Source organism: Panulirus ornatus, chromosome 30 (assembly GCF_036320965.1).
Source record: "Panulirus ornatus isolate Po-2019 chromosome 30, ASM3632096v1, whole genome shotgun sequence".
NCBI lineage: Eukaryota > Metazoa > Arthropoda > Malacostraca > Decapoda > Palinuridae > Panulirus > Panulirus ornatus.
In genome coordinates, this window is record NC_092253.1 from 13,146,560 (window position 1) to 13,169,773 (window position 23,214).

The 23,214-nt window shown below is 39.6% G+C and overlaps 1 protein-coding gene across 1 annotated transcript in view; it reads right to left on the reverse strand.

The window, feature by feature from the left end:
* Positions 1–972: 972 nt before the first annotated feature.
* LOC139758280 (ionotropic receptor 21a-like) overlaps positions 973–23,214 on the reverse strand; it is a 45,706-nt gene continuing 23,464 nt past the window's right edge. The window contains exons 7-11 of the mRNA XM_071679490.1: positions 16,052–16,288; positions 12,591–12,907; positions 12,348–12,482; positions 4,420–4,606; positions 973–1,301 (exon numbers count right to left, since the gene is read on the reverse strand). Coding sequence (XP_071535591.1) covers positions 1,041–1,301; positions 4,420–4,606; positions 12,348–12,482; positions 12,591–12,907; positions 16,052–16,288 — 1,137 coding nt within the window. The 3' untranslated portion in view covers positions 973–1,040. The remainder of the gene's footprint in view (positions 1,302–4,419; positions 4,607–12,347; positions 12,483–12,590; positions 12,908–16,051; positions 16,289–23,214) is intronic.

A 23,214-nucleotide genomic window follows, 5' to 3' on the forward strand; every position in this document is an offset into this window, starting at 1 on the left:
GGTGAAGGCATGTACGCAGCATCAGACTGGGAGGGACAATGTGATTTCAGAAGTAAACGATATGTGGACCAGGTGTTTGAGGTAAGATATGTGTTTGAGAAGTACTTCCAAAAAACATATGGATCTGCATATGGCATTCACTGATCTGGAGAAGGCATACGGTTGATAGAGATGCTTTATGGAAGAAAAACTGATAGAAAGCAGCAAAAAGTTTTATCAAGGGTGTGAGACACGAGTAGGAAGAGTGAAGTGTGAGCTGCTCCAAGTGAATGTTGGTCTGCGGCAGGAGTAGGTAATGCCACTAAGGAAGTTTAATTTGTTTATGGGTGGGCTGGTGAGGGAGGGAAATACGAGTCTTAGAGAAAGGGTGAGTATGAAGTCTGTTGGGGATAAGAGGACCTTAGAAGTAAGACAGTTGTTCTTTGGTGATGGTATAACACCAGTGGCAGATTCAAGTGAGAAACTGTGAAAATTGATAATTGAATTTGGAAGAGTATGTGAAAGGAAAAAGTTGAGAGTAAATGTGAATGAAATCAAGGCTATTAGATTTAGCAGGGTTGAGGGACAGGTTAGCTGGGGTAGGAGTTTGAACGGAGAAAACTTGGAGGAAGTAAAGTATTTTAGATTCCAGGGAATGGACATGATAAGGAATGGAAATATGGAAGATAAAGTGATTTGTACTGTGGGTGGGGAGGCGAAGGTTCTGGGCACGCTGAATTTCTGGAAGGAGAGAATGTTATTTAGGACATAAGTGGATATGTTTGATTGGTCCCAATAGTATTATATGGATGCAAAACATGGGTTATAAATAAAGCAATGCGGAGGATGAAATGTCTGACGACAATGTATAGAGTTGGGATGTTTGATCGAGTAAGTAATGAAAGAGGTAAGTGAGAGCGTGTCGATGAAAAGAGCGTGGTTGAGAGAGCTGAAGAGGGTATACTAAAATGGTTTTTGAGCATCATTGACAGTTTATTCATTTTCTTCACAAAGTGCAGTTTATGAACAACAATTAAGATGAACACATATAACCAAATTTATCATCCCTGGAGCTCCTGACTGTATGATGCTTTTCGTGTCTCCGCAATGAAAGAGAGCCCAGCCATAACGAGGCCCAGGAGGAGGAGCATGAGAGGCCCCTGCATGTGGACGATGGTGAGGGCCTTGATGCCGAGGGCGTCAGGTTGTGCTATATTCATACTATCCATTCCCTGATGTAGCTGCCTCTTTCTGGATTTTACTCGACCATTTCGCCTAGTTTCCTCCAACGTATCCTCTGTCCACTTATCATATAGTCCTGCCTATAAACATATGCCTTTATCAGTCAAAGAATTATTACATATCAACATGTAAAAGGCAATGCGACCTGGAGAGTAACTTTAAATCATTTTCAACATTAAACCTACGGTGTTTTGTGGAGAAAATAATATAGTTTGATGTGATATTACGGTGATATTTCAATTCGGCAATCATCATACCATTCACAGATATAACGCAGAGAGAGTTTATATATATGATTTTTGTTATTATCATTATTCATATAATCAACCACCGTCTCCCACGTTAGAAAGGTACCGCAAGAAAACATAAATTTTGCAGAACCAATCCATATACACATGTATATACATAAACGCCCACACACGCGCGTATATATATATATATATATATATATATATATATATATATATATATATATATATATATATATATATATATATATTTATTTATTTATTTATTTTGCTTTGTCGCTGTCTCCCCCGTTTGCGAGGTAGCGCAAGGAAACAGACGAAAGAAATGGCCCAACCCACCACCATACACATGTACATACATACAAGTTCACACACGCAAATATACATACCCTTACATCTCAATGTACGCATATATATACACACACAGACACATACATGTATACACATGCACACAATTCACACTGCCATCATTTATTCACATCGAAACCCCGCCACACATGAAATAACAACCCCCTCCCCCCGCATGTGCGCGAGGTAGCGCTAAGAAAAGGCAATAAAGCCCAAATTCCTTCACATTCAATCTCTAGCTCTCATATAACAATGAACCGAAACCACAGCTACCTTTCCAGATCCAGGCCCCAGAGAACTTTCCATGGTTTACTCCAGACGCTTCCTAGGCCCTGGTTCATTCCTTTAACAGCGCGTCAAACACGGTATACGACATATACGACAAATTTACTCTATTCTTTGCACGCCTCTCACTCTCCTGCATGTTCAGGCCCCGATCACTTAAAGTCATTTTCATTCCATCTTTCCACCTCCAATTTGGTCTCCCACCTCTTCTCGTTCCCTCCACCTCTGACACATATATCCTCTTAGTCAATCTTTCCTCACTCATTCTTTCCATGTGACCAAACCATTTCAAAACAACCTCTTCTGCTCTCTCAACCACACGCTTTTTTTTTTCAACTAAACATCTCTCTTACCCTATTATTACTTACTCGATAAAACCACCTCACACCACATATTGTCCTCAAACATCTCATTTCCAGCACATCTACCCTCCTCTGCACAACTCTACCTACAGCCCACGACTCGCAACAATATAACATTGTTGGAACCACTATTCCTTCAAACATACCCATTTGTGCTTTCCGAGATAATGTTCTCGACTTTCACACATTCTTCAACGCTCCCAGAATTTTCGCCCCCTCCCCCACCCTATGATTCACTTCCGCTTCCATGGTTCCATCCGCTGCCCCCTTCACTGAAGTTCCATCCGCTGCTCCCTTCACTTAGCCCCCTTCACTGAAGTTTCTCTTTGTTCCCTTGTCTTACGCACTTTATTTACCTCCTTCCAATACATCTTTTTATTTTCCCTAAAATTTGATGATACTCTGTCTCCCCAACTCTAATTTGCCCTCTTTTTCACCTCTTGCACCTTTCTCTTGACCTCCTGCCACTTTCTTTCATACATCTCCCAGTCATTTGCGTTATTTCCCTGCAAAAATCGTCCAAATGCCTCTCTCTTCTCATTCACTAAGAATCTTACTTCTTCATCCTACCAGTCACTACCCTCTCTAATCTGCCCACAACGCTTCTCATGCCACAAGCATCTTTTGCACAAGTCATCATTGCTTCCCTTAATACATCCCATTCCTCCTCCACTCCCATTACGTCCTTTGTTCTCACCTTTTTCCATTCTGTACTCAGTCCCTCCTGGTACTTCCTCACACAAGTCTCCTTCCCAAGCTCTCTTACTCTCACTACTTTCTTCACCACAACATTTTCTCTTCTTTTCTGAAAACACCTACAAATCTTCACCTTCGCCCCCACAAGATAATGATCATACATCCCTCCAGTTGCACCTCTCAGCACGTTAACATCCAAAAGTCTCTCTTTCGCGCGCCTATCAATTAACACGTAATCCAATAACGCTCTCTCGCCATCTCTCCTCCTTACCTGCGTATACTTATGTATATCTCTCTTTTTAAACCAGGTATTCTCAATCCCCAGTCCTTCTTCAGCACATAAATCTACAAGCTCTTCAACATTTCCATTTACAACACTGAACACCCCATGTATACCAATTATTCCCTCAACTGCCACATTACTTACCTTTGCATTGAAATCCCCATCACTATAAACCGATCCCGTGCATCAAAACCACTAACGCACTCATTCAACTGCTTCCAAAACACTTGCTTCTCATGATCTTTCTTCTCATGCCCAGGTGCATATGCACCAATAATAACCCATCTCTCTCCATCAATATATATATATATATATATATATATATATATATATATATATATATATATATATATATATATATATATATATATATATATATATATATATATATATATATATCCCTGGGGATAGGGGAGAAAGAATACTTCCCACGTATTCCCTGCATGTCGTAGAAGGCGACTAAAAGGGGAGGGAGCGGGTGGCTGGAAATCCTCCCCTCTCGCTTTTTTTTTAATTTTCCAAAAGAGGGAACAGAGAAGGGGGCCAGGTGAGGATATTCCCTCAAAGGCCCAGTCCTCTGTTCTCAACGCTACCTCGCTAATGCGGGAAATGGCGAATAGTATAAAAAAAAAAAAATATATATATATATATATATATATATATATATATATATATATATATATATATATATATATATATATATATATATATATATATATATATATATATATATATATGTATATGAATGTATGTATGTGTATATGCTAGAAACATTGGAGAAAAGTTTATGTCAGCTCACACACTTTATCTACCTGTCGTGTTATGCAATATACTGATTCAGAGCTTCCTCTCTGCATCAAGGCCATTCAGAACTTTCCAAGAAAAAAAAAAACAAGTAACAGTTTAACGGAAAATGAACATTTGGGTTTAACAAATGGCGCTCCCGTTAATGAAATGTAAAAATAATTAAACTCACCTCATTCACGGCAATCATTATATTGTCCAGATTAGTTTTGTATGGGGCGTCATGAGGGATTGGCCACCCAGAGGTACCAGGATCGATAATCTGTCTTCCGAAATAAAGCCCTATGGTCCCATCTGGTCGTGTGAGATATTCAGCCGTCCAGTATCCGAACACGAGGCGAGTTGTTAAGTGTCCCTGTCTGAAAATGCCAAATAAAAGGACAAAACAAGCAACATATTCACACTCCGTCTCTAGCTGTATGGACACAGTTATTCCTGGGACAGTTCTTAATAATTATTTCAGCTAAATGTTTTTCAATGGCTAAAGGACATATTTACGTTATCATCAAGTGTCCCAGTGTACATGATTCAATTATATTTCTTTCACTTGATTTGATTTAGCTATGGTTTTAGCTCCTTCCCAGTCGATATGGCGATCAAAGGCAGTTTTATGTTGGAATAGGCAGCTATTCTGTTGGGCCGTCCTGACGCTATACTTATGAGATGCTAGTCTCCAAGTCTTTCCCCACATTTTCGAGTATGAAAGTGGTCACATTCTTTAAATGGGACTTTATAAACAACACCTGTATTATTTGATGGCTGTTTTTGATGAGGGCTTTCTGAATGGTGTTGTCATATTTGAATACTGCTTGTACATTAAGTGTTTAAGAATGTGAGCACATTCGAGAAAATTCTCATGGAAGGGAAGAACAAGGGTTCTTTGGTAACCTTACGTTCTGGCTTATCATTTTGGTTACTATAGAAGCCTTTCCTTGCTGTGTTCTGACATTGGTTAAGTATATTCTTTGGTTGTCTTAGCTTTTGTCCAGTGTACTGACTCATTTTCATTTCATGTTTTAACAGTTCAGGATCGGAAATCTTATATGATCAGGTACATAGATATGAAGACCTCCCCTCTCATTTTTTTTTAATTTTCCAAAAGAAGGAACAGAGAACGAGGCCAGGTGAGGATATTCCCTCAGAGGCCCAGTCCTCTGTTCTTAACGCTACCTTGCTAACGCGGGAAATGGCGAATAGTATGAAAGAAAGAAAAAGAAAGATATTGTTTAGTTAGTAAGGAGCAAATTATCATATTGTAAGAATGATTTAAGGAACTTGTACGTAAAATAACCCATGGCAAGTATCAAGAGTATAGCTGTAGGTTGATTATAGAGATTAGATTGTTAAACTCATAAGGGACATGTCTTCGTTCATAACAGTTCGTATATGACATTAAGCTAAGTGATACAGTTAATGACAATGACTCTACGAAAATGTTTCGAGTGTCAATAAGTGACATAGTGACATAGTGAAATAATTAAGCAGGGAAACTAAAATGATTGCCTTGGTAACCCTCTGCTTATCCCAAGAGCATGATCCTTCTCAATAGCTACTTGTTCATCGACTCATATAAGGGAAGTGTGAAAGCGGTGCTGCTCCACGATGGGAACAAGAAACCCTCGTTCTTGTAGGGCATTTGGTGCACATGAAAGAGTGTTATGGGAACATGCAGGCACTCCTAGCTGCCATAAAGTACAAAGATTACAACTGGAAAATATGTGGGAGCTTGAAAGTCTTCGGCATGCTGATGGAAATGCAGTTCGGATTCACGAAATACTATTGTCTGTTATGACTTTTAGATAGTCGAGCAACTTCCAGGTATTATATGGAGTCGAACTAGCCTCACTGAAGATCCTATGAGCCAGGAACTTCGAGTGTCCAGGATAAACCTCTGGTTGATTTACAAGATGTTTTTCCTCCGCTCCACGTACCGCTTGGTCTCATGAAGCAATTTATGAAAACACTAGCCAAGAGAGACTCGAAAGGATTCGAGTATATGCTGGAAATTTTTTCTAAAGAACACTGAGGCTAAGTTGAAAGAAGGCATCTATGTCTGTCATTTAGATAAAGGAAATCCTGAAAGACCACAGTTTCAGCACACATGGTGATGACTTGGAGCTAGAAACCTGAAACTCTTTCGATTGGGTATGTGAAAACTTCTCGGGAAACATAACATATCCATATTTTGAAGGAGATGTGAAAAGACTTCTGAAATCCTATGCTGCTATGGGATGTAGGATGTCGCTCAAGGTTCATATCCTCCATTCACATCTGGAATTTTTTGCGGAGAGTCTTGGCGCAGTGCCTGACGAGCGGGGAGAGTGCTTCCGTCAGGACTTCAGCAAGTTGGAGCATCGATACCAGGATGTCTGGAATGAAGGAATGCTTGCACATTGCTGTTGGGCACTATACGAACCTGAGTCAGAGCACCACAGGAGGTCCAAAGCTCAGCGCTTTTAGTTTGTGAAGATCGCCGTAGAAGGTTAAAAGATCAACGTTATTAGCATTCCTTCTGAATGGTATATTCTACCTAGGAATACTGAATTTCTGCAATAAAAAGTTTGAATTAGTGCAAGTCTTATCATTTTGCCTTCGCTCATGCATCATGTAGCTGCAGTTGAACAGAAGAAGTATGTATCCGTAAGAAAATTGGACGAGACGTGTTGTACTGAAACATACTAGAAATCTGTAATCTGCATCGGAAATACGTCTAGAAAATTTACACTGCGTCCTTAGTGAGAAAAAGAAATCAGTTTTGTAGACCAGTGCTATGCTATGCTTCACTGAATCTGTCGTAATTGCTAATACTCAGAACTTTGATCTGTCCCTAGGGAATTTTCAAGCACATTCTATTATACAAAAAGATCATAATGAAAGCATGATCAAGAAACTGAAAACTTCAAAAAAAATCTCGAGCACACATCTTTTCAACCAGGCGCGCGCGCACGCACACACACACACACACACACACACACACACACACACCACTTTCTCTTAAACAGTCGGGCCAGTGTGTAGTCGAGAAAGGCAGAGGACAGACGGAATTTTTGTGGTGGTGTTGGGATGTAAAAAACATTACGTATTGTTTGTACCTAATGAGGAGGTGTGTCTCCGTGAAACATGTTGTGCCTCATGTATGAAATAACTAAATGTTAAGTAAAATCATATGCACTCCTACTGAATTACTGAAGCCCGGGGTAGCAATGCTGTTTCCTGTTGGGCGGGGTAGCAACAAGAATGAATGAAGGCAAGCAGGAGTGGTGCGAGTATGTGATAAAGTGTAGGAAAGTAAACTCTAGATTGATATGGGTAACACTGAAAGTGGATGGAGAGAGATGGGTGATTATTGGTGCATATACACCTGGGCATAAGAAGAAAGATCATGAGAGGCAAGTGTTTTGGGAGCAGCAGAGTGAGTGTGTTAGTAGTTTTGATGCACGAGACCGGGTTATAGTGATGGTTGATTTGAATGCAAAGGTGAGTAATGTGGCAGTTGAGGGAATAATTGGTGTATACGGGGTGTTCAGTTTTGTAAATGGAAATGGTGAAGAGCTTGTAGATTTCTGTGCTCAAAAAACGACTGGTAATTGGGAATACCTTGTTTAAAGAGAGAGATATACATAAGTATACGTATGTAAGTAGGAGAGATGACCAGAGAGCGTTATTGGATTAGGTTTTCATTGATAGGTGCGCGAAAGAGAGACTTTTGGATGTTAATGTGCTGAGAGGTGCAACTGGAGGGATGTATGATCATTATCTTGTGGAGGCGAAGGTGAAGATTTGTAGAGGATTTCAGAAAAGACGAGGGAATGTTGTGGTGAAAAGAGTGGTGAGAGTAAGTGAGCTTGGGAAAGAGGCTTGTGTGAGGAAGTACTAGGAGAGACTGCGTACAGAATAGAAAAAGGTGAGAACAAAGGACGTAAGGGGAGTCGGGGAGGAATGGAATGTATTTAAGGAAGCAGTGATGGCTTGCACAAAGGGTGCTTATGGCACGAGATGCGTGGGAGTTGCGCAGATTAGAAAGGGTAGTGATTGGTAGAATGAAGAAGTAAGATTATTAGTGAAAGAGAAGAGAGAGGCATTTAGACGAGTTTTGCAAGGAAATAGTGCAAATGACTGAGACATGTGTGAAAGAAAGAGAGGAGATCAAGAGAAACGTGCAAGAGGTGAAAAAGAGGGCAAGGGGAGTTGGGTTGAGAGAGTATCATTAACCTTTGGGGAAGATGAAAAGATGTTTTGGAAGGAGGTAAATAAAGTGCTTAAGATAAGAGAACAAATGGGAACATCAGTGGTAGGTGATCACAAGTAGTGGTGATGTTAGAAGGAGTTGGAGTGAGTGTTTTGAAGGTTTCTTGAATGTGTTAGATGATAGAGTGGCAGATATAGGGTGTTTTGGTAGAGGTGGTGTGCCAAGTGATGGAGTTAAGGAGAATGATTTGGTAAACAGAGAAGAGGTAGTAAAAGCTTTGCAGAAGATGAAAGCTGGCAAGGCAGCAGTTTTGGATAGCATTGCAGTGGAGAAGAGGGTGCCTGTGTAGTTGACCGCTTGGTAAGGATATCTGATGTATGTATGACTCATGGCGAGGTCCCTAAAGATTGGCGGAATGCATGCATAGTGCCATTGTACAGAGGCAAAGGGGTTAAAGGTGGGTACTCAAATTACAGAGGTATAAGTTTGTTGAGTATTTCTGGGAAATTATATGGGAGGGTATTGATTGAGAGGGTGAAGGCATGTGCAGAGCATCAGACTGGGGAAGAGCAGTGTGGTTTCAGAAGTGGTGGAGGATGTATGGATCAGTTGTTTGCTTTGAAGAATGTTTGTGAGAAATACTCAGAAAACAAATGGATCTGTATGTAGCATCTATGGATCTGGAGAAAGCATATGATAAAGTTGATAGAGATGCTCTGTGAAAAGTATTAACAATATATGTTGTGGCAGACAAGTTGTTAGAAGCAGTGAAAAGTTTTTATCAAGGATGTAAGGGATGTGTACGAGGAGGAAAAGAGGACTGTTTTCTCAGTGAAAGTCGATTTGCGGCAGGGGTGCAAGAAGTCTCCATGGTTGTTTAAGGTGTTTATGAATTGGGTTGTTAGGGAGGTAAATGCAAGAGTTTTCGAGATGGTGGCAAGTATGCAGTCTCTTGTGGATGAGAGGGCTTTTGAAATGCTTCAGTTGTTATTCACTGATGATACATCGCTGGTGGCTGATTCGTTTGAGAAACTGCAGAAGCTGGTGACTGAGTTTGGTAAAGTGTGTGAAAGAAGAAAGCTGAGAGTGAATGTGAATAAGAGCAAGGTTATTAGGTACAGTAGGGTTGAGGGACAAGTCAAATGGGAGGTAAGTTTGAATGAAGAAAAACTGGAGGAGGTGAAGTATTTTAGATATCTGGTAGTGGATTTGGCAGCAGATGGAACCATGGAAGCAGAAGTGAATCATAGGGTGGGGGAGGGGGCGAAAGTTCTGGGAGTGTTGAAAAATGTGTGGAAGTCGAGAACATTATCTCGGAATGCAAAAACAGGTATGTTTGAAGGAATTGTGGTTCCAACAATGTTATATGGTTGCGAGGCGTGGTCTATAGATAGAGTAGTGCGGATAAGGGTGGATGTGTTGGAAATGAGATGTTTGAGAACAATATGTTTTGTGAGGAGGTTTGATCGAGTAAGCAATTAAAGGGTAAGAGAGCTGTGTGGTAATAGAAAGAGTGCGGTTGAGAGAGCAGAAGAGGGTGTTTTGAAATGGTTTGGTCACATGGAGAGAATGAGTGAGGAAAGATTGACAAAGAGGATTAATGTGTCAGAGGTGTAGGGAACGAGAAGTGGGACACCAAATTGGAGGTGGAAAGATGGAGTGAAAAAGATTATTAGTGATCGGGGACTGGACATGCAGGAGGGTGAAAGGCGTTCAAGGAATAGAGTGAATTGGAATGATGTGCTATAACGGGGCCGACGTGCTGTCAATGGATCGAAATAGGACATGTGAAACGTCTTGGGTAATCCATAGAAAGGTTTGTAGGGCCTGCATGTGGAAAGGGACTGTGGTTTCGGTGCATTTTACATTACAGCTAGAGACTGAGTGTGAACGAATGTGGCCTTTGTTGCCTTTCGTGGCGCTACTTCGCGCGCATGCGTGGGGAGGGGGCTGTCATTTCATGTGTGGCGGGGTAGCGACGGGAATGAGTGAAGACAGCAAGTATGAATTATGTACATGTGTATGTATGTATATGTCTGTGTATGTATACATATATGTATACGTTGAAATATATAAATATGTTTATGTGCATGTATATGCATGTGTATGTGGGTGGGCTGGGCCATTCTTTCGACTGTTTTCTTGCGCTACCTCGCTAATGCGGGAGACAGCGACAAAGTGTTTGTGTGTTTGTATATAAAACTTAATTATATACTGGTCATATATAACTGATGGCAACAATCACCACTAAGAGCACCCAAGGCAACGATATGATAGAATAATAAGGGAAACCCTTGGACTATCATGGCGCAAAAGCTCTTCTCTTTGTCCAGCTTGAGACGTCGTTGATGTAACCGTTGTAAAGGAGTACCTGTAAGCAATCGTTGAGGGTCGTTGTGGATGAGCAGGCTCTTCTCTTGATGTATTAGCTCATTTTTGGACTCATACATTGCCCTTATGTGGTATAACTTCTTTTGATACCATTGATGATGACTTAAAAGTTGTGTTGTTCCTGCACTAAGTCATGTGATTACTGTAACGTTTTGCATTAATCATTTTCATAAGAGTTTCCTAATGTTTCTCATCATTTGTCGAAAGATTTTCAATTCAGTGGATACAAACCTGTGGTCTGAATCTCATGATACAAGTGATGTACCTTTCATCTCCTCAGAAATAAGAATATCATTATTAATTGACTGGTCAATCACAGCTCAGTCACAGCTCAGTCAGTATATGCTAGGTAAGTGGAGTTCCATTTTGCTACGTCCATTTCTGACTCTAATAATGATTTTGATAGGTGTTCAGTACTGACAGTCGGTTTCCCATATGATCGTAACGAGATGTTTTCCCCTCCCAATTTCTTTTACTTTCTGTTTTGTGTCAAGTGTCATCATAGTTATTTTCTCTGTGATATTATGCATCTCCTCCTCCTTTGATACCTGAAAGAAAACGAGATTTGTTATGTATCCATCGCAAAGTTGTCACCCTACCCCTGTTCTACAGCTATAACTTTGACCTTTGCTTTAATATGTTGTTGGCTTGTATTCTCACTAGTAGGGCTTGGACCCGTAGCATTCTCTTAGCTGCTGCTTTCTCTGTGGAAATTCCCCACACGTGGATTGGCCGTTGTGATATCTCAATAATTTTTTCTCTTTCTCTCTTTTGAACTGCAAAGTTTTGGATTTCTCTTCCCTATTTCGTCTTTCCTTCTTTCTACGCCTATTAAACCTTTAATGGTCAAGTCTGAAAAGACTTAAGGATTTATATTATTTTTACTAATTTCCATGTACTCCATGTTTATTCCACCAGTGATGGTCATTATTAGGCATGTTTCAGCCCACGCAAGGTTTGATACTATGGTAAAAATGGTAAATAATTATGATAAGCCTTATCGACATGCGCCTTCTATGTTCTCCGAACTTCACTGTTAAACTTAGTGTTCTCTAAAATTTCAAGTGTTCCACCCTTTCACCCACTTCCTTCCTCAGCAAAAAAGAACGCCATGTATTGTATCAACTTTGTCTTTCTATGATAACTGATAATCATCATGTATGATCTTAGTTCCCTCTTCAGATTATCTTCTTTCATATAGTCTAGCAATTTGGAAGGTCCTAATGATCCAATACCCTCCTCCTTCCCCTTCATTGTAACCATATATATTGTGACAGTGTGTAGTAATTTTTTTGTTTGATGAAATTTTCAAAATGTCCATATTCTTAGTTTCGAGTCTTATATACATGTAACTGAATCTAATTTTTTGAGGGGTCATCGTACATTTCTTGAGGAAATCATCATATGTCATCGGTTTGCTAAACGTGTCAAGATAATAATTGACAATGGATGTATCATGTGAAAAAGGCTACAATGACTACATATATCTAACCCTCTCAGACTCAGTCTTAATCACTTACTTCTCAGTAACTTGCGTCAAACCTTCAAGGACTGAAGGACCGAGGTACATTAGATCCGCCAGCCTCTCTAATGTCCTTAGTCCAGACTCTCTGAAGTACTTCTGCCACTCTTTCCCAAACGGAGGCATTGTGACTCTGTGAAATATCATTACGTTTGGCTCACTAGCACAGAATATTTACATTATCGCGTAAATGCAAAAAAAGAAAGATAAAATCTATATCATTGATAGATATCGCTCTTACCTGTCGACTTGATTGACGAGTTCCTCCACAGTCTCAGGACGAGGTGGGTACTTGGGAAGTGTAAGAGCGGCGGTGAGGTTGCCACGGTAAGCTGTCCCAAAGATAAAGATGAAGACCAGCCAAGCTGACATCAGTATTCGGCTTGGACTATCGCGTGGTAGCCACGATGAGAGATTCTGGCCTGTAAATGTCCCAAATATCTCTTGAATCATCGCCCCAATACCTCTGCTGTTACGGTGATAACTAAATTCACCTGATACCATGACGTTTCCACCCAGTTGGACTTCATGACTACGCCACCTGCGCATCTTGCTAATCTAGAAAAGATAAGTGGTATGTTTCATTTATGAAAAATACACGTAGATAACTTTAAGATTTATATGAAGTACCCTTGACCTTGAAACTTACCCATCAATATATCCTTAGCATATCCTAGCAAGATGACTGTACAGAAAGCAATCTACTTTATACTTCTGTTCCAGCAGAATTACTCAAAATATCCTGCAAGCGAATACTCTTTAAGCTCATGTACTCTATCTTATCCCAGCAACCAAACATGGTCACTCTTTATCCCATCTTTTCTTTGATTCTCACCATCTACGTGTGAGAGGTTATATATATGTATATATATATATATCTTTTTTTCTTTTCTTTTAAACTATTCGCCATTTTCCGCGTTAGCGAGGTAGCGTTAAGAACAGAGGACTGGGCCTTTTTTGGAATATCCTCACCTGGCCCCCTCTGTTCCTTCTTTTGGAAAATTAAAAAAAAAAACGAGAGGGGAGGATTTCCAGCCCCTCGCTCCCTCCCCTTTTAGTCGCCTTCTACGACACGCAGGGAATACGTGGGAAGTATTCTTAATCCCCTATCCCCAGGGATAATATATATATATATATATATATATATATATATATATATATATATATATATATATATATATATATATATATATATATATATATATATATATATATATACATATATATATATATATATATATATATATATATATATATATATATATATATATATATATATATATATATATATATATTTTTTTTTTTTTTTTTTTTTTTGCTTTGTCACTGTCTCCCGCGTTTGCGAGGTAGCGCAAGGAAACAGACGAAAGAAATGGCCCAACCCACCCCCATACACATGTATATACATACGTCCACACACACAAATATACATACCTACACAGCTTTCCATGGTTTACCCCAGACGTTTCACATGCCTTGATTCAATCCACTGACAGCACGTCAACCCCGGTATACCACATCGCTCCAATTCACTCTATTCCTTGCCCTCCTTTCACCCTCCTGCATGTTCAGGCCCCGATCACACAAAATCTTTTTCACTCCATCTTTCCACCTCCAATTTGGTCTCCCTCTTCTCCTCGTTCCCTCCACCTCCGACACATATATCCTCTTGGTCAATCTTTCCTCACTCATTCTCTCCATGTGCCCAAACCATTTCAAAACACCCTCTTCTGCTCTCTCAACCACGCTCTTTTTATTTCCACACATCTCTCTTACCCTTACGTTACTTACTCGATCAAACCACCTCACACCACACACTGTCCTCAAACATCTCATTTCCAGCACATCCACCCTCCTGCGCACAACTCTATCCATAGCCCACGCCTCGCAACCATACAACATTGTTGGAACCACTATTCCTTCAAACATACCCATTTTTGCTTTCCGAGATAATGTTCTCGACTTCCACACATTCTTCAAGGCTCCCAGAATTTTCGCCCCCTCCCCCACCCTATGATCCACTTCCGCTTCCACGGTTCCATCCGCTGCCAGATACACACCCAGATATCTAAAACACTTCACTTCCTCCAGTTTTTCTCCATTCAAACTCACCTCCCAATTGACTTGACCCTCAACCCTACTATACCTAATAACCTTGCTCTTATTCACATTTACTCTTAACTTTCTTCTTTCACACACTTTACCAAACTCAGTCACCAGCTTCTGCAGTTTCTCACATGAATCAGCCACCAGCGCTGTATCACCAGCGAACAACAACTGACTCACTTCCCAAGCTCTCTCATCCCCAACAGACTTCATACTTGCCCCTCTTTCCAAAACTCTTGCATTCACCTCCCTAACAACCCCATCCATAAACAAATTAAACAATCATGGAGACATCACACACCCCTGCCGCAAACTTACATTCACTGAGAACCAATCACTTTCCTCTCTTCCTACACGTACACATGCCTTACATCCTCGATTAAAACTTTTCACTGCTTCTAACAACTTGCCTCCCACACCATATATTCTTAATACCTTCCACAGAGCATCTCTATCAACTCTATCATATGCCTTCTCCAGATCCATAAATGCTACATACAAATCCATTTGCTTTTCTAAGTATTTCTCACATACATTCTTCAAAGCAAACACCTGATATATATATATATATATATATATATATATATATATATATATATATATATATATATATATATATATATATATATATATATATATATATATATATATATCCCTGGGGATAGGGGAGAAAGAATACTTCCCACGTATTCCCTGCGTGTCGTAGAAGGGAAGGGAGCGGGGGGCTGGAAATCCTCCCCTCTCGGTTTTTTTTTTTTTTTTTTTTTTTCCAAAAGAAGGAACAGAGAAGGGGGCCAGGTGAGGATGTTCCCTCAAAGGCGCAGTCCTCTGTTCTTAACGCTACCTCGCTATCGCGGGAAATGGCGAATAGTATGAAAAAAAAAAAAAGTATATATATATATATATATATATATATATATGTATATATATATATATATATATATATATATATATATATATATATATATATATATATATATATATATATATATATATATATATATATATATATATATATATATATCCTTCCTTCTTTTGGAAAAAAAAAAAAAAAAGAAGGAACAGAGAAGGGGGCCAGGTGAGGATATTCCCTCAAAGGCCCAGTCCTCTGTTCTTAGCGCTACCTCGCTAATGCGGGAAATGGCGAATAGTATGAAAAAAAAAAAAAAAAAAAAAAAAAAAAAAATATATATATATATATATGAGTGTGTGTGTGTGTGTGTGTGTGTGTGTGTGTGTGTGTGTGTTTGTGTGCGTGCGTGCGTGCGTGCGAACTATGTATGTATGCATGTTTGCTTTTGCTTCTGTAGTTTTCCATGTGTATGTATCACATTATATTTCCAAGATTTGCAAATGATGCTGGTGTTATGGTGCATCTAGAGTTCAGGAAGATATATTCATTTTATTGAATATAACAAAGTGAAAGGTGAAGCAATTGTTTAGAAATCTAAACCTTATTTCTGAACTTGTGATAGATATTAAGCTCTGACAGCCATCAGAGAAAGGGCTATTGACTAAAAACACATTCACTTTAAACATATCTCAAGCAAAAGTTTAATAATAATGGTCATCACCACTTCAACATCCACCCATTACCATGTACATGAGGCCAGGCATCAGCAGGAGCGCCGCCAGAGTGGAGGCCCACACCTCGTCAGCCAGAGGGTAGTACAGGCTCTGCCACTGAGGCTTGAGCACAGGCTTAGCCAACCCGAAGCCAAAGGATGTAAAAGTGTAGGCATATGTAAAGTCGTATCGTTCTGCTCGAGTTTGCAACAAGACGTGGTATATAACCAACATGAAGGAATTTCGCTCCACAACTTTGTCTGCTGCCTGTGAAAATAGTAGAACAGAATTATCACATAAACTGGAATGTATTTAGATGTAATAAAACTATTGGCAAAAAGTAATTGGAAGCCTCTTACATAGCTTCATGATGTTTGTCAGAGAGATTAAGAAATAGCATGATGTAATATAGTTAGTGAGTATCTCTAAAGGAAATTATATATGCAATATATATTGACACATTCGATGATATAATTCCACATAACGAAAGAAAAATTCAACACCTAAATTACCAATATGTATTTGATACCTTTTGGAGCATTAGCATCACACAGTATTTTTTCTTGCTTTTATATACTCTTAAATATATATTGAAATGTAATACTACAAAGTCGCCACAACTTAGATTGATCATTTTCTTATATCAAGTCGTTTTTCAAACATTAAGAAATATGTCATTAAAAACCAATTTAACAAATGTTAAATCATGGAGAGCTGGAAAAAGAAAGTAAGCTTTCTAAAAGACTAAAATCATAATACATAGAGAATGCCACCAACTGTTTAAATACAGTCATACTAAAATTACCAGAGCATAAAAGGCCTACAATTCTTTAAGTGAAAAATACAGTAAAAGGAATATGGACTCGAATACACTGTAAAAAAAAATAGTTTTAATTCACTCATGTACGGTATCATTATATATATATATATATATATATATATATATATATATATATATATATATATATATATATATATATATATATATATATATATATATATATATATATATATATATATATATATATATATATATATATTTTCCAAAAGAAGGAACAGAGAAGGGGGCCAGGTGAGGATATTCCCTCTAAAGCCCAGTCCTCTGTTGATAACGCTACCTCGCTAATGCGGGAAATGGCGAATAGTACGAAAGAAAAAAGAATATATATATATATATATATATATATATATATATATATATATATATATATATATATATATATATATATATATATATATATATCCCTGGGGATAGGGGTGAAAGAATACTTCCCACGCATTCCTCACGTGTCGTAGAAGGCGACTAAAGGGGATGGGAGCGGAGGGCCAGAAACCCTCCCTTCCTTGTATTTAACTTTCTAAAAGGGGAAACAGAAGAAGGAGCCACGCGGGGAGTCCTCATCCTCCTCGAAGGCTCAGATTGGGGTGTCTAAATGTGTGTGGATGTAACCAAGATGAGAAAAAAGGAGAGATAGGTAGTATGTTTGAGGAAAGGAACCTAGATGTTTTGACTCTGAGTGAAACGAAGCTCAAGGGTAAAGGGGAGGAGTGGTTTGGGAATGTCTTGGGAGTAAAGTCAGGGGTTAGTGAGAGGACAAGAGCAAGGGAAGGAGTAGCACTACTCCTGAAACAGGAGTTGTGGGAGTATGTGATAGAATGTAAGAAAGTAAATTCAAGATTGATATGGGTAAAACTGAAAGCTGATGGAGAGAGATGGGTGATTATTGGTGCATATGCACCTGGGCATGAGAAGAAAGATCATGAGAGGCAAGTGTTTTGGGAGCAGTTGAATGAGTGTGTTAGTGGTTTTGATGCACAAGACCGGGTTATAGTGATGGGTGATTTGAATGCAAAGTTGAGTAATGTGGCAGTTGAGGGAATAATTGGTATACATGGGGTGTTCAGTGTTGTAAATGGAAATGGTGAAGAGCTTGTAGATTTATGTGCTGAAAAAGGGCTGGTGATTGGGAATACCTGTTTAAAAAGCGAGATATACTTAAGTATACGTATGTAAGTAGGAGACATGGCCAGAGAGCGTTATTGGATTACGTGTTAATTGACAGGCGCGCGAAAGAGAGACTCTTGGATGTTAATGTGCTGAGAGGTGCAACTGGAGGAATGTCTGATCATTATCTTGTGGAGGCTAAGGTGAAGATTTGTATGGGTTTTCAGAAAAGAAGAGGGAATGTTGGGGTTAAGAGAGTAGTGAGAGTAAGTGAGCTTGGGAAGGAGACTTGTGCGAGGAAGTACCAGGAGAGACTGAGAACAGAATGGAAACAGGTGAGAACAAAGGAGATAAGGGGAGTCGGGAAGGAATGGGAGGTATTTACGGAAGCAGTGATGGCTTGCGCAAAAGATGCTTGTGGCATGAGAAGCGTGGGAGGTGGGTTAATTAGAAAGGGTAGTGAGTGGTGGGATGAAGAAGTAGGATTATTAGTGAAAGAGAAGAGAGAGGCATTTGGACGATTTTTCCAGGGAAAAAATGCAATTGAGTGGAAGATGTATAAAAGAAAGAGATAGGAGGTCAAGAGAAAGGTGCAAGAGGTGAAAAAGAGGGCAAATGAGAGTTGGGGTGAGAGGGTATCATTAAATTTTAGGGAGAATAAAAAGATGTTTTGGAAGGAGGTTAATAAAGTGCGTAAGACAAGGGAGCAAATGGGAACTTCAGTGAAGGGGGCAAATGGTGAGGTGATAACAAGTAGTGGTGATGTGAGGAGATGGAGTGAGTGTTTTGAAAGTTTGTTGAATGTGTTTGATGATACAGTGGCAGATATAGGGTGTTTTGGTCGATGTGGTGTGCAAAGTGAGAGGGTTAGGGAAAATGGTTTGGTAAATAGAGAGGAGGTAGTAAAGCTTTGCGGAAGATGAAAGCCGGCAAGGCAGCAGGTTTGGATGGTATTGCAGTGGAATTGATTTAAAAAGGGGGTGACTGTATTGTGACTGGTTAGTAAGGTTATTTAATGTAAGTATGATTCATGGTCAGGTGCCTGAGGATTGGCGGAATGCGTGCATAGTGCCATTGTATAAAGGCAAAGGGAATGAGAGTGAGTGCTCAAATTACAGAGGTATAAGTTTGTTGAGTATTCCTGGAAAATTATATGGGAGGGTATTGATTGAGAGGGTGAAGGCATGTACAGAGCATCAGATTGGGGAAGAGCAGTGTGGTTTCAGAAGTGGTAGAGGATGTGTGGATCAGGTGTTTGCTTTGAAGAATGTATGAGAGAAATACTTAGAAAAGCAAATGGATTTGTATGTAGCATTTATGGATCTCCAGAAGTCATATGATAGAGTTGATAGAGATGTTCTGTGGAAGGTATTAAGAATATATGGTGTGGGAGGCAAGTTGTTAGAAGCAGTGAAAAGTTTTTATCCAGGATGTTACGCATGTGTACGTGTAGGAGGAGAGGAAAGTGATTGGTTCTCAGTGAATGTAGGTTTGCGGCAGGGGTGTGTGATGTCTCCATGGTTGTTTAATTTGTTTATGGATGGGGTTGTTAGGGAGGTGAATCCAAGAGTTTTGGAAAGAGGGGCAAGTATGCAGTCTGTTGTGGATGAGAGAGCATGGGAAGTGAGTCAGTTGTTGTTCGCTGATGATACAGCACTGGTGGCTGATTTGGGTGAGAATCTGCAGAAGCTATTGAGAGAGAAAAAAGCTAATAGTAAATGTGAATGACAGAAAGGTTATTCGGTACAGTAGGGTTGAGGGTCAAGTCAATTGGGAGGTAAGTTTGAATGGAGAAAAAGTGGAGGAAGTAATGTGTTTTAGATATCTGGAAGGGGATCTGGCAGCGGATGGAACCATGCAGGCGGAAGTGAATCATAGGGTGAGGGAGGGGGCGAAAATTCTGGGAGCCTTGAAAAATGTTTGGAAGTCGAGACATTATCTCCGAAAGCAAAAATGGCTATGTTTGAAGGAATAGTGGTTCCAACAATGTTGTGTTATTGCGAGGCGTGGGATATGGATAGAGTTGAGCGCAGGAGGGTTGATGTGCTGGAAGTGAGATGTTTGAGGACAATATGCTGTGTGAGGTGGTTTGATCGAGTAAGTAATGTAAGGGTAAGAGAGATGTGGGGAAATAAAAAGAGTGTGGTTGAGAGAGCAGAAGAGGGTGTTTTGAAATGGTTTGGTCACATGGAGAGAATGAGTGAGGAAAGATTGACCAAGAGGATATATGTGTCAGAGGAGAAGTGGGAGACCAAATTGGAGGTGGAAAGATGGAGTGAAAAAGATTTTGAGTGATCGGTGCCTGAACATGCAGGAGGGTGAAAGGCGTGCAAGGAATTGAGTGAATTGGACGATGTGTTATACCGGGGTCGACGTGCTGTCAATGGATTGAACCAGGGAATGTGAAGCGTCTGGGGTAAACCATGGAAAGTTCTGTCGGGCCTGGATGTGGAAAGGGAGCTGTGGTTTCGGTGCATCATTACATGACAGCTAGAGACTGAGTGTGAACGAATGGGGCCTTTGTTGTCTTTCCTAGCAATACCTCGCACACATGAGGGGGGAGGGGGTTTTTATTCCATTTGTGGCGAGGTGGCGATGGGAATAAATAAAGGCAGACAGTATGAATTATGTGCATGTGTATATATGTATATGTCTGTGTGTGTATATATACGTGTACATTGAGATGTATAGGTATGTATATCCATGTGTATGTGGGTGGGTAGGGCCATTCTTTCGTCTGTTTCCTTGCGCTACCTCGCTAACGCGGGAGACAGCGACAAAGCAAAATAAGATGAATAAAATAATATATATATATATATATATATATATATATATATATATATATATATATATATATATATATATATCTTTCTTTTTCTTTCATACTATTCGCCATCTCCCCCATTAGCGAGGTAGCGTTGAGAACAGAAGACTGGTCCCTTGAGGGAATATCCTCACCTGGGCCCCTTCTCTGTTCCCTCTTTTGGAAAATTAAAAAAAAAAGTGAGAGGGGAGGATTTCCAGCCCCCCGCTCCCTCCCCTTTTAGTCGCCTTCTACGACACGCAGGGAATACGTGGGAAGTAATCTTTCTCCCCTATCCCCAGGGATAATATATATATATATATATATATATATATATATATATATATATATATATATATATATATATATATATATATATATATATATATATATATATATATATATATATATATATATATATATATATATATATATATATATATATATATATATATATATATATATATATATATATATATATATATATATTAAAAAAGGAGGTGACTCTTGTTGACTGCTTGGTAAGGTTATTCAATGTATGCATGACCCATGGTGAGGTTTCTGAGGATTAGCGGAATGCTTGCATAGCACCATTGTACAAAGGCAAAGGGAATAAAAGTGAGTGCTTAATTACAGAGGTGTAACATTGTTGATTATTCATGGGAAATTATATGGAGGGCTATTCATTGAGAGGGTGAAAGCATGTACAAAGAATCAGGTTGGGGAAGAGCAGCGTGGTTTCAGAAGTGGTAAAGGGTGTGTGGATCAGGTGTTTGTTTTGAAAAATGTATCTGAGAAATACAAATGAAAGCAAATGGAATTGTATGGATCTGGAGAAGGCATGTGATAGAGTTGATAGAGATGCTCTGTGCAAGAAATTAAGAATATATTGTGTTGGAGACAAGTTTTTAGAAGCAGTGAAAAGTTTTTATCGAGGATGTAAGGCATGTGTACAAGTAGGAGGAGAGGAAAGTGATTGGTTCTACGTGAATTCTGTTTACGACAGGTCTGCGTGATGTCTCCATGATAGTTTAATTTGTTTACGGATGTTGTTAAGGATGTGGATGCAAGAATTTTGGGAAGAGGGGGAAGTATGCACTCTAATTTGGATGAGAGAGCTTGGGAAGTAAGTCAGTTGTTGTTCGCTGATGATACAGCGCTGGTGGCTGATTCATGTGAGAAACTGCAGAAGCTGGTGACTAAGTTTGGTAAAGCGTATGTAAAGAAGAATGCTAAGAGTAAATTTGAATAAGAGCAAAGTTATTACGTACAGTATGGTTGAGGGACAAGTAAACTGGGAGGTAAATTTGAATTGAGAAAAACTTGAGGAAATGAAGTGTTTTAGATATCTGGGAGTGCATTTGGCAGCCGATGGAACCATGGAGACGGAAGTGAATCATAGGGTGGGGGAGGGGGGAAAGTCCTATGAGCGTTGAAAAATGTGTGGAAGTCGAGATCGATATCTTGGAAAGCAAAAATGGGTATGTTTGAAGGAATAGTGGTTCCAACAATGTTATATGGTTGCGAGGTGTGGCTATAGACAGAGTTTTGCGGAGGAGGGTAGATGTTATGGAAATGAGATGCTTGAGTACAATATGTGGTGTGAGGTGGTTTGATTGAATAATTAATGAAAGGGTAAGAGAGATGTGTGGTATTGATAAGAGTGTAATTGAGAGAGCAAAAGAGGATGTTTTGGAATGGTTTGGTCACATGGAGAAAATGAATGAGAAAGATTGACAAAGTGTATATATTTGTCAGAGGTGGAGGGAATGAGGAGAAGTGGGATACCAAATTGGAGGTGGAAAGATGGAATGAGAAAGATTTTGAGTGATCGCGGCCTGAACATGCAGGAGGGAGAAAGGCGTGCGAGGAATAGAGTGAATTTGAACGATTTTTTATACCGGGGTCGACCTACTGTCAATGGATTCAAGCAGGGCATGTGAAACGTCTAGGATAAACCATGGAAAGTTTTGTGGGGCCTGGATGTCTAAAGGGAACTGTGGTATCGGTGCATTATATATGAGAGCTAGAGACTGAGCGTGAACGAATGTGGCCTTTGTTGTCTTTTCCTAGCGCTACTTCGCGCACATGCAGGGGGAGGGGGTTGTCATTTCATATGTAGCGGGGTTGCGACGTAAATGAATAAAGGCAGGCAGTATGAATTATGTACATGTGTATATAAGTATATGTCTGCGTGTGTATATATACGTATACTTTGAGATGTACAGGTATGTATATATGCGTTTGTGGACGTGTATGTATATACATGTTTATGTGGGTGGGTTGGACCATCCTTTCGTTTCTTTCCTTGCGCTGCCTTGCTAACGCGGGAAACAGCGACAAAAACATGTATACACACAGATATAAACATATATACACATGTACATAATTCATAGTGTCTCCCTTTATTCATTCTCGTCACCACCACGCCACACATGAAATGCA